Source organism: Cryptomeria japonica, chromosome 1, assembly GCF_030272615.1.
Source record: "Cryptomeria japonica chromosome 1, Sugi_1.0, whole genome shotgun sequence".
Lineage (NCBI taxonomy): Eukaryota > Viridiplantae > Streptophyta > Pinopsida > Cupressales > Cupressaceae > Cryptomeria > Cryptomeria japonica.
Genome location: NC_081405.1, coordinates 204970355 through 204981784, shown reverse-complemented (window position 1 = coordinate 204981784; position 11430 = coordinate 204970355). Strand labels below are relative to the sequence as shown.

Genomic DNA, 11430 nt, shown 5'->3' with positions numbered 1-11430 from the left:
AATTTAATTACTTTATATTTCCCTCTCATTTTAATAAGAAGATGCTCCTCCATCAATTTTAAAATTTGTATTATAAATAGAAAAGTGTAACAAACCTAATGACTTTTATAGCTTCATGTTTGTCTTATTTGCTTTCAAAATCTTAAATATAAGAATAATATCTAAGACCATAAAAAAATAGTTTTAAATCATACTTTCTTTCATTCCATTATTTATTTTTTATTTTATATATTTTAGGTATGTGGTACATTCTCCTTAGCCTCTACATTTCTTTTCAATACCATAAATTACTTTTTATCTTTGGTAAACGTAAGTAGATAAATTATAAATTAAACCACATTAAAAAAGGGAAAGTTCGAATAAAGAATCCTTAATCCTTTTACCCTTATTTAAAAAGATTGAATAATTGATAAGTACATTCAAATCCAAGAGATGTTAAAAGTCCAATTAAAAAATTATGTATATGATATCAAATATCACAAAAATAATGTGACGGCCATAAAGGGTCGTCAAAGCGATATACACACGCCGGGAACGTTGAGGTGCACAATATCATACGCTGGAAAATAACATGCACGGCACAACGAAGGCACTTTTTGTCTAGTAACAATAAATTAATCGAAAACGTAACATGAGACAAGCCAAATTCCCTATCATCCGAAACGTGACATGAATTTGAAACAGACGTAGGATTTTAAACCAATTCAAAGTATTTCCCCCGCAAGGATTCCCGCTCTTATACTTAAAAAAAATACCGTTAATTAATTTCCTCGTGGACGGCTCAGAAATGGAGGCTCGGAAATAGACAAATGAGAAGACGCTGAATTTAAACGCTTAAAATGACAGGATGACAGATCACATGGATAAAGCGGAGGTGGTCAGGTCGACTTTACAGGCAAGTAAAAATAACGAAGGGTCCAACCGAATATTCCTCGGAACTCACACTTCACTGCTCCAGCGAAGCAAAATCCACTGCACTCTGCAACCCCATTTACTCTTCCTCATAATTCAAAGCTTTGGCATTATCTGCTAATTCCCTAGAAAAACAAATAAGATTTTATTTCTAGTTGGATTTCCGCCTGCTACATTTTTCTCAGCAGGCTAAAATCTAAATTTCATCATTCCGCGTACTTATCTTTCTCTTCACTCTTGCTCGGCCTTTACTTCCTTTACACTCTGTGTCGAGGCCCGGCGGTGCAGGTTCGATTCCCTTAAAGAGACTTTTTCCATGTGACCTTCAAGCATTTGAGCGTAAATCTGAAGGACAAAATTCGCGGTTGGTTCTATGGCGTCGTCGTCGAGGGCTAGGAGTAGTTCGCCTTTCGGCTTCAGAAAGGCTTCACCAATTAACGGGAGAATAATGATTCCACGGTATCCTCCACCTACTTTAAGTTCCTCCTCGAATTCGTATGGATCCGTTACAAGATCTGTGACGCCGGGTAGAGCACGCAGCGACTCTGCGGCTTCCAGTAATTTCAGATTTTGTTCCGATTCTCCTCCGGAATTCGTGTCTCCAGAAACTCCGACTTCGGATAATAGTAATAATAATAATATGGATTTTAAGAGGTCCAGAGAAAATATCTGTGTTACTGTTCGATTTAGGCCTCTCAGGTATTTTATCAATCTGGAAATCCTGTTAAATTTTCAAAAATGCTTTTATATTTTATTCGTTAGATCTGAAATGCGGTGGATTTCGTACATTGCTAATGCTGCATTGTAAAAGATTTGCTTGCACTGAGATTTTTGCTTAAATTTACCCCTGCATTGTGCCGATTCCAAGGAAAAAGTTAACAGCATCCAGCGTTTGAATCATAATTTTTGCTCCATTTGACTGGAAATATACATTTTGGAGATATTTGAATCATATTTTCGGTTCCATTTCAGTGCGAATATACAATTTGGATGTATTTCCCCTGCATTTTGACAAATCTTTATAAATTCTCAGAGCGTCAATCCTTCTGAGCAAATCCGCTATAAACATTATTATTTCCATAAGTTTCACTGGAAGATAATTAATTTCATTCGGAATTTTCTTACATCATTCAGTTTCTCGAATTTAATAATATCAATATAACCACAGATATTAACGATTTCGTGTGAAATGTTACCACATTCAGCATTCATCTCAAGTTCATTCCTAATTACGAGTATACGCAAATTATAATCGCTTGGATCTTTTTGCTCAAGTTTAGCCCTGCATTTGATCTTTAGGCTCAAATTTACCTTTGCATTTCATCTTGAAGCTCAAGCTTGCCCCTGCATTTGATATTTTAGCTCATGTTTATCTCCGCATTTTACGGTTTCTGCGAAAATTTAAACCGCATTGAACTTTTTGCAAAATTTTACACCTACATTTCACGTTTCTGTGTTAAATTTAGCCACGTTGGGTTTTTACCTCATCTTCAATGCCTGCATTTTATGATTCGAAGTCAGTCTTGACAGACATTGGACTTTTAGGTCTACTTCACCTGGACAGTTCATTATTATCCGTAAGATTTAACAACACCGAGCATTTACGAGATTTAAACAAGTTGAGTTTTTTAAAAGATAATCTAGCCCTATACCAAGGAAAATTAAACTGTGTCTCGCTTTTAGTAGATCTTGTATTCTATAGATCGTTTTAGTTACATTTAATCGTACGCTTTGGCATCGCTGATCAAATTTCCGGAGCGTATAACTTCGCATTTTCATCTTCTGGAATTTTTTTAAACCACATTCAACACTTTCACTTTGTATTCAGTTGTTGAAGCTTCTCCTCTAAATATAACCCTGCATTTGAACGTTTCTGAATAAAATCTTCATCGCGTGATCATTTATACCATATTCTAGTTTGTATATTTCAGGATTTCGTTGCTTTGGGCTTCTATCTCAAATTTCATTTCACGTTTTGACGCCTGAGATTAAAAGTTAGCCGCATTTTGACAAATAGGGAGAAAATTAACAATTTTTTAGGGGTTAATGTAAAATTTGACTGCGTTATGACACGTCTGTAGAATTTTGTAAGAGCATAAATCTTTTTCTTAATCTTTTGTAGAAGTTTATTATACGCAACATTTCCTTCGAAATGTTTTAGCCCAATTCAGCGTTTTCTTTCTTCGTTCATTTCAGTCGATTTTCTGCTCAGGTGTCCGCTTTCACATGTCTGAAGAAGTCTTTACGGCATTCATCATTTCCACCATAAGTAGATCGCCCAAAATATCCAATCTATAAATACAGTATGATTGGACATGTCCGAACGAATATTTATGCTTTTTAATAAAATCGGTTACAATAGCTTTCTGACACGGATACTACATTTTTTACCTTTTTTTGCCACAACTCATAGTTTAAATCTGGTTACGCTGTTCAACATATTCAATCCAGCATCTTGCCTTTTCTACTCTGTTTTTTAAACTATCCGAGATAATAAGTTGAATTTATTTCGGCATTTTGACCCTTGCCACGCATCAATTTCCTGTTGGAGGTTCAAATTTTGGACTCCCGGAATTTTACCTCATGCATAAGCGTAGTAGTATACTAGATCTTGAAATCTACTTATACCTGGAGTACACCTAATTTAATTAATCCACCTGCATCTGAAGTAACCTACCTTAATTGATGCATCGTAACATTAAAGAGCAATTTTGAACTTCTTTTAGACTATTTTGTTTGGATTTTATGTTTTCCCAATGGTTTTATCTTATATTAGTTCCCTTTTAATTCTTTAGTGTTTGACCGATCTTATCAACTTCAACGCATATGAAACATTTTTCGTTTAAATTGTGAGAGCTCTATTTCATATTGCTTTGTTTCATTAAACTCATAGAATTAGAACTGAAAATTGCAGAATTTCACACCAATGGAATTTTAATTCCGAAAATAGTAAATAAGTAAATACCCATTTCTGTATCTCAATTTCTTCACATACACAAATATCCGGTAGTTTATAATTCATTTCGTTTTTCACATTACTGGTGTATTCATTCCCTAAATTATGTACCATTCACTATCCATGAAACTGAAAACTGATTTTCGGTCGAGGATGCAATTGTCAATATGCGGGACTGACGCCTGTCCCTAAAGATCTGCAGAGATTTTGCATCATATCTATTTTTATTTCAGTGCTTCAGGGTAAATTTTAAGTTTGAGTGTCACATTATGTCTAACTTTAACAGAATCTAGCTTATCTTGACATATGTAGGAAGAACTTTAGGTTGTGCTAATGCGTTCTAAACATATTTTAATTTTTTGAATGCGTTGACTATGTGGATGCAGTGCAAGGGAATTTCAGAGAGGCGATGAGGTTGCATGGTATGCTGATGGGGACACATTGGTCAGAAATGAATACAATATATCTACAGCTTATGCTTTTGGTAAGATTGAATGTTTACAAGACAAATTACCATAGATAGTTGCAATTACTAAGCAGTGCTGCATCATTCGCAGTGGGAAGGACCTAAGTTTATATTTGCAAAAGTCACTTAACTCTAGAAAACAGAATTGGTTTATTCTGTGTTAGAAAAATTTACACAAATTACATGCTCTGGAAAATGGAAACATACAGTGAACGTGGAAGAACAATTGCACAATATATTTTCCCTCTACACAGTAGATTTTGCTTTTCATTTTTAGTATAATTACAATTTAAATATATGTGATGATGATGGTTACAAATTACTGTTCATTACCAAAGATATTTTGGGGCAAAACTCTCTAGGTAAAACACATTTTAAAATGCTTGTTTAACAAAATGGGCTATCAAATTGTGATTTTGGTAAGGTTGCTATAGGGTTGTCCTGGACAAGGGAAGAGGATGGGCTTGTGGAGAGGAGGATGACCTTAAAGGGTTGCACTTATGATAAGGAGTAATAAATACAAATGACCTATAAAACATTTCCACTAAGTAATTTACATATGTTCTTACAATGCCGAAAGGCTATGCTACCTTATCCTATGGCCATGAAAAAGTCCATCATTCATGGTCAACAATGAAGAAAATCATCAAGGAAGTTTAGTAGGATACAATTCAGCGGGCAATACAAGTTATATGGCAGTCAAAGAGGGCTCACGGATATTAAAATTTAATGTAACAATTCTATCAATGGTGCTGAGAAAAAATATTTATTTCACATGGAAAAGATAAAAGGAAACATGGAAGCCACAGGTAGATGTTTAAACTTTAGTGTAAGATAGGTTCTCGAGGATGTTTAGTGTCAATATCTGTTGTAGAATATTTAGTAAACGGGGGACTTTTGTCTTGGAATTCCCAACAAATGATTGTGAGTGTTCATTGAAAATACAACGGCTCAAGATCATGATGAAGATCATTGTCTAGAGTTGTTCAAAATATCAACTCACCATTCTTGAAACGGAGTTGTTCAATCTTGTAGTGCTAATGTGAACAGAAAGAAACGAAGTATGTGAGTGGAGGAAAATGATTGGATGATATTAGCAGTAGAATGAAGTGAAGACATATAAGTAGGTTGTCGAGTTTGTGGATTTACACTAGTTAGTTAGAAGAGAATCTTGTGAAAAAAGGTTCAAAAGACAACATGACCTGAAAGTCGATAACTTAAATACTGATTTGACTAATCCATGAAATTGTTTAATCCTTTCAGATTTAAATGAAGGGTTTCTAGTCTTTTGTCAACCACCACGTAAGCTACATGTGCATTCATCAACCCATAACAAAGATGATGATTACTTCTAGGACTTTTTTAACTAATATATGCAAATGTTATTAAAATAGGTGGTTTTTAATAGAAAACCATTTAATCCTACTATGGAATCTTGAAGGTTGTGGGTATCTTTATGTTTTGATGCAAGCCCATTCATTGATGATGAGCTTGAAATAAAAGGATAATTAAAATCACATAGAACAACAATGACTAGGTTGATTGACACCAAAATGATGCTTATACCAATCAATCCAAGTTGTACTGGCATATTATATTGCACATGCAACACAATTAATTAGTTTAGAAGTCAAATACAATTGAATGATAATTGGTCATTTGGCAATTAAAGGGCAATTAAAGGAAACACCTAACAAAGGACTTCAAGTTATTGGGCTGTCTTCTTTTGTACTTTATTGTTCTGTTTACACTTTGTGTAACAAAAAACAGTAAGCAAATAAAATTGTGATAATGAGAGAACACAGCCGTAAAGTAGAAAAAGTTAGTTATTGACATGGAGGCCACTATTAAATAAATATGCACTTTTTATTTGGCAAGATTCTTTGGCATCAACATGGTTTGTTTTATTGAACACAAAAGAAAACAGTAAAAAAGCCTAAACATACTTATTTTATTCAGCAAGGTTGTTTGGCATCAAAACTATTTGTGTTGCATCAAAGTTCAATGTGTAGATTCTCAAAAATGGGGGAGCATTTTGTGCTTTTTTCAATCCAATGTTCTACTTGCACAATGACATATTGACTCTTTGTATTGACAACTATGATCTAAAGTGCTAGATGGAATAGGGAATTCAAGAGATAAATAGCACGTAGAAGTTTCCTTTGAGTTGAAAGATTTTATTGGAAGATTTTGAATTTTGTGAGATGGGGATGAAGTTATGTTGTTAGTAGAAGAAAAGTTAGTTTGGCTTGGAAAACATTGTACAATTAATGATTACCATTTTATTGAGGGAAAATTTCACCAGCTCATAGAACAACACATTTTAAAGATGAAAATTTCAAGGTAGTACATGAATTTGCAATGAGTTGCTTGTGTTGTGCATGTAAGAATTACAAAATCATGTAGTGTTTTGTAAGTCCAAGCATGCAATTAACTTTTAGGTAATTTATTGAATTGATCATGAGTGTGGGGTTTCAAGCGCCCCAAAGCAAATCATAAATATATGGATACACATTTCAGCCTAAAAATGGAATCAAGTTTCGATAACCACATAACATTCATAGATTAGAAAAAACCTTGGTTACTAGGAGACGGGGGTACTTGGAGATGTTAGAGATTGGTACCGATACAGGTACGACTAACTTTCAAAAATAGGAGATGGGGTACTTGGAGACACCATTTTTTTTTATACAATTTAATAATTTCCAGAAAATATCATGACATAGAACTTTGAAAACAAGAAAAGTATATCAATCATACAAGAACAGTAAACAACAAAGGCAATTTCTCTTTAGACCTTTACAATGACAGGAAATCAGTCATACATTCCTCTCAAAAAGTCTACACTACTAGCAAATCCGATCACTATAACTTTGCATGGATTTTTGTATCATCCAAAATATCAACATGAAATGTTATGCAGCCTTATTTTTTATTTGCCTTTCTTTTTTGCCTTTTGACTCATTTTGCCCTAAGTTTTCTGGTAGGAAATTTCAATTTTTGGTTAAGAGACTTTGGAGATGGCGGGAGATGGCAACCAAAAGAATCCAACGTGTTAGGAAGTTTTTGAAGATGTCTCCGCACTGGAGACTTGTCTCCGTCTTCGAGATGCGTCTCAGGTCTCCGTGTAACCATGGAAAAAACATTGAAGAACATTAAAAATATTACTTCGGTGTAATCACTTGGATTTTGTTGTCATTGCTTGAGATAATTGAGAGGATTTGTGAAAAGGTTTAATTGTTGATAATTTGCCTTGTAATTTCCATACTTTGTAATGTTGTTAACTATTTTCATGACATGTAGCAATATATGTGGAGAAGAATGAAATTGAAATCCACTAGTCTTGGATAAATAATCTCAGCTCTAACAGTAATTCAAACGCTTTCATGTCTTTCCTTATAAATAGATGAAATGGCCTTGTAGATGTAATGTCCCCAAATTATAAATACCCAAATTTTGCCCTAGATCACAATTCTTAATTGAAACAAGGTAGGGTTAGAGATACCTTTCTCTTTAATTGAGGCCCTACAAACAAGTTAGGGATCTTATCATAATCATAATTCATATAATGGATCTCCTTAATTAGAAAGCAACAAATATTTATATTAAAAGTATAGATCTAATCACAAGATTGCTTAAATTAGTTTGAGAAGGCTCAACCATAGAAGAGCTAAGATAGGGTAACTCGATAGGATGCCCTAGAGATCCTCTACCCTAGGCCCAAGGGCAGACCTTATCCCCCTTGGCCTCATGTGGCTTGTGCCATCCATATGAGGTGGAATACTTAGTGAGGTGTCCTATAGCCGTTCCCTTGAATCTTGCCACCCCTATCCTACCTCTTATGATTGGACATTCTTAATTCATTTACCATGATACGAGGAGCATTCACAATAGGGTGCCCTAGAAGCTCATCCTTTCTAAGTCCAAAGGCAGTACCCTTTTGTACCCCTTTGACCTCATGGAATTCCTTGGTCATATACCATGAGGTGGCGTATCTAGAAGATAACCCCAACACCATTTCCCTACTTGTAGTCCTCTCTTCTTATGAAGTATCCCTTCAACAATTGATCAATGTGGAGATACTAGGGGAGTTGCAATAGGGGGTCTTTTGACCCTCAACCTAGGCCCAAGGTTAGGACCTTATCCTCCTTGACCTCATGTGGTCCTTAATTGATGGTCCTTACCCATCATCATGAGGTGGCCTCGTGGTCCTTAACCAATGGTTCTCAATCATCTCTACGAGGCACCATACCTAGTGAGGAATCTTTCACCGTTCCCCCTCCTTACACTCCCTTCCTTCCGCAAGATTGATTATTGCACACAGGAATTCACATTCCTAAATAAATATAAATGTTAGATCTAGATATTCAATTATGCATACGATAAGCATTCGCATAGTATTTATATCTGCATACAATAAGTATTTACAACTGCATATAATAAGTATAAATATATACACAAATCAGACATAGAGACACATGCATTAATATCTCCTCGTACCACAATATGGGAAGAAGGTATTTCAGAATTCTGTGGTCGGCTTATATTATTATCTCTGTCTGCTGATTGATCGTCTTTTTTTTCTGCCTCCTCCCCATTGTAGCCTTCTATATTTATATCTTAGCATTTCCTTGAAGATATGCATCCTTTGGAAGTAGCTGTCCTTTCATAAGGGATTGTGCCTCCTTATTGGTGCCTCATTGTAATTATTAGCTATCACAAATGTTTCTTCTAATCGCACCCCTTTATGCTTGAATTGTTGTCTAAAGGATCGCTGTTCCTTGCCTAAATCAAAACCACTGCTTGCTTATAGTCTAATTACTGTCTTTGTTTATCAACAAACTAGTTGCTGTTTATTGCCTTGAGGAGTTTCTTATTTTAATCACAAACAGATCATTGTTTTTGATCAAACCGGTGATGGTAATTAACTCAATTAAAATCACTTCCTAAACCCATGCCACATTAACAATGTCTTTTAGTAATGATGAGATTTCTGTGTGTAAATTGTCCTAAGCATTGGTGCGAGTTAGATGGTTAACATCCCGTAGGATATAGAGTCAGACACCTTTCCTCACTCTGTCTTGGTCCAATTGCCTGTTATGATTGTTCATGGTGGTGATCAGGATCTGCTGTAGACAGTCCAGCGATTTGGAAATTGTGAAGTCTCACTATCATGAGACAATTTCCTATCAGATCTTGTTAAATCAGTTTGGGGCTATGACAGTAGATGTCTTTAAGTATTGCACCTCTTCCTCTATTTGAAGATGTCTCTACATGGATCCAACAAAACCTTTTGTTTGTGCTCTCTGCTTGCATTTGTAAAATATTTGATACTAAAATAATGCACACTTGAAGAGGATTATTAGAGCTTATAACTATTGTACATTTGATTCCTTCGCATTAAAAAGGCAAAAACCTTGCAAATTTTTTTGGATTCATCTAGGGTTTTTCTTTTTTATTCAAAATCACTTGGGTTTGTCCATGGATGTACTTGAATGATTTTGGGAGGAAAAACAAAACCTTAGGCGAATCTATATGGTTTTGTACCAATATCCAATTTAGGTATTGATAATATTAAGATTCTATCATTCTAGGGTTTATAAAGAGTCATTTGGTAACACAATTTTTTAGAGAAGATTTAATAAGAATTTGTGTATAAGATCTAACAAATAGATGGCTTCAATATGTCTTACACTTGATAGCATTTTATCTATGGCATAGACGTGAACCATAAATGTCGATAGCATTTTATCTAGAGTGTAGAAGTAAGCCATAAATGTTTGTACCATGGGCATGACTCTTTTTAAGTCTTGGGCAACAAGCAAAGCTACGTTCGAAGGACTATTGTAATTTTGCTAAGAAAGATGACTATGTTGATACAGTCATCTAGGTGAAGAGGTCCATAGTCAAACTTGAAAATGACAATATGTATTTGTATTTACAGTAACTTGAGTGCTTCTCTTTACACACCAAAGTATTGTTGATATTGGGATGTGTATTCAGTAACTAGCCTAGGAGATGGAGCTACAAGCTTTGAAACCATAGTCTTAGATTATGAACTCACTAGTATTGTGAATATAGAATTTAAGAGCACAATGAGTTCTTATTCCCTTGCCAATAACACAACTACGAAATTTTCCACATGTCATTTTAAGAATTGCTTCTATGCCAACACAAAGTGCCCAACAACCTATTGTTTTTAGAATTGGCTTGTCTTTTCAAGCATTCCTTGTGTAGAGACAACCACCTCTCATTTCCCAGTTTAATATTTTGCTTAATACGATAATGATTAAGCTTGGTATTGGATTCAAATGAGTCCTCTCTAGTTGTCCTTTCACTTTGAGTCAGATTTGGTGAGTCCTATTAATGAACTTGTTTGATTTGGCCACCTCAATGTCCAATCTTTCTTGGTGATCTTATTGTTCCAAAACATTATCAAGCAGTCTGGTAGGCAAGTAGCCTAAACACATTTTAAATGGTGATTGATTAGTTAAGGAATAGATTTTGTGCATGTTGTATGTAAGGCAATGATTCATCTCATGCCCTTGGGAACTTGCTATTGTAACCTCTTATGAGCTGCGCTAATGTTCTATTCATAACCTCTATTTGTTCATTTGTTTGGGATAAAAAGCAGTACACTTTTGGAGCTCGGTGTCCATTTTCTCCCATTAAGTGGACCAAAACCTGCCAATAAAGAACATCCTTGTTTGAAACAATGGATCTAGGTAACCCATAATGTATCCAAACATTAGCAAAGAACACATCTGCCATCTCTTTTCTAGTCATAGTCTTCTTATGTTGGGATAGAATACACATCTTGCACAATCTATCAACGTAAAAAAGGTCATTTCTATGCTTGCTCATTGGCAACCTACATACAAAATCCATGGAAATACTTTCCCATTCATCTAGTTGGCACTAGAAGAGGTGTATACAATCCTTCCTTTCTAGCTTTGGATTTACAAATACAACATAAATTGCATTCTCTAATAAATTTTACTACTTCTACATGCATCCTAGGCCAAGTGCTTGGGCACTTTACACCTTGTTCTAACAATCCTTGAAGCTATCTTTTCACTTCATTTCTCTCCATTAG

General features: G+C 34.9%; 1 protein-coding gene across 1 annotated transcript in view; it reads left to right on the top strand.

The window, feature by feature from the left end:
* The first annotated feature begins 803 nt into the window (after positions 1 to 803).
* The window catches only part of LOC131070149 (kinesin-like protein KIN-7D, mitochondrial), an 81865-nt gene continuing 71238 nt past the window's right edge, over positions 804 to 11430 (top strand). The window contains exons 1-2 of the mRNA XM_058005692.2: positions 804 to 1611; positions 4255 to 4352. Of these exons, the coding sequence (XP_057861675.1) occupies positions 1286 to 1611; positions 4255 to 4352 (424 nt within the window). The 5' untranslated portion in view covers positions 804 to 1285. The remainder of the gene's footprint in view (positions 1612 to 4254; positions 4353 to 11430) is intronic.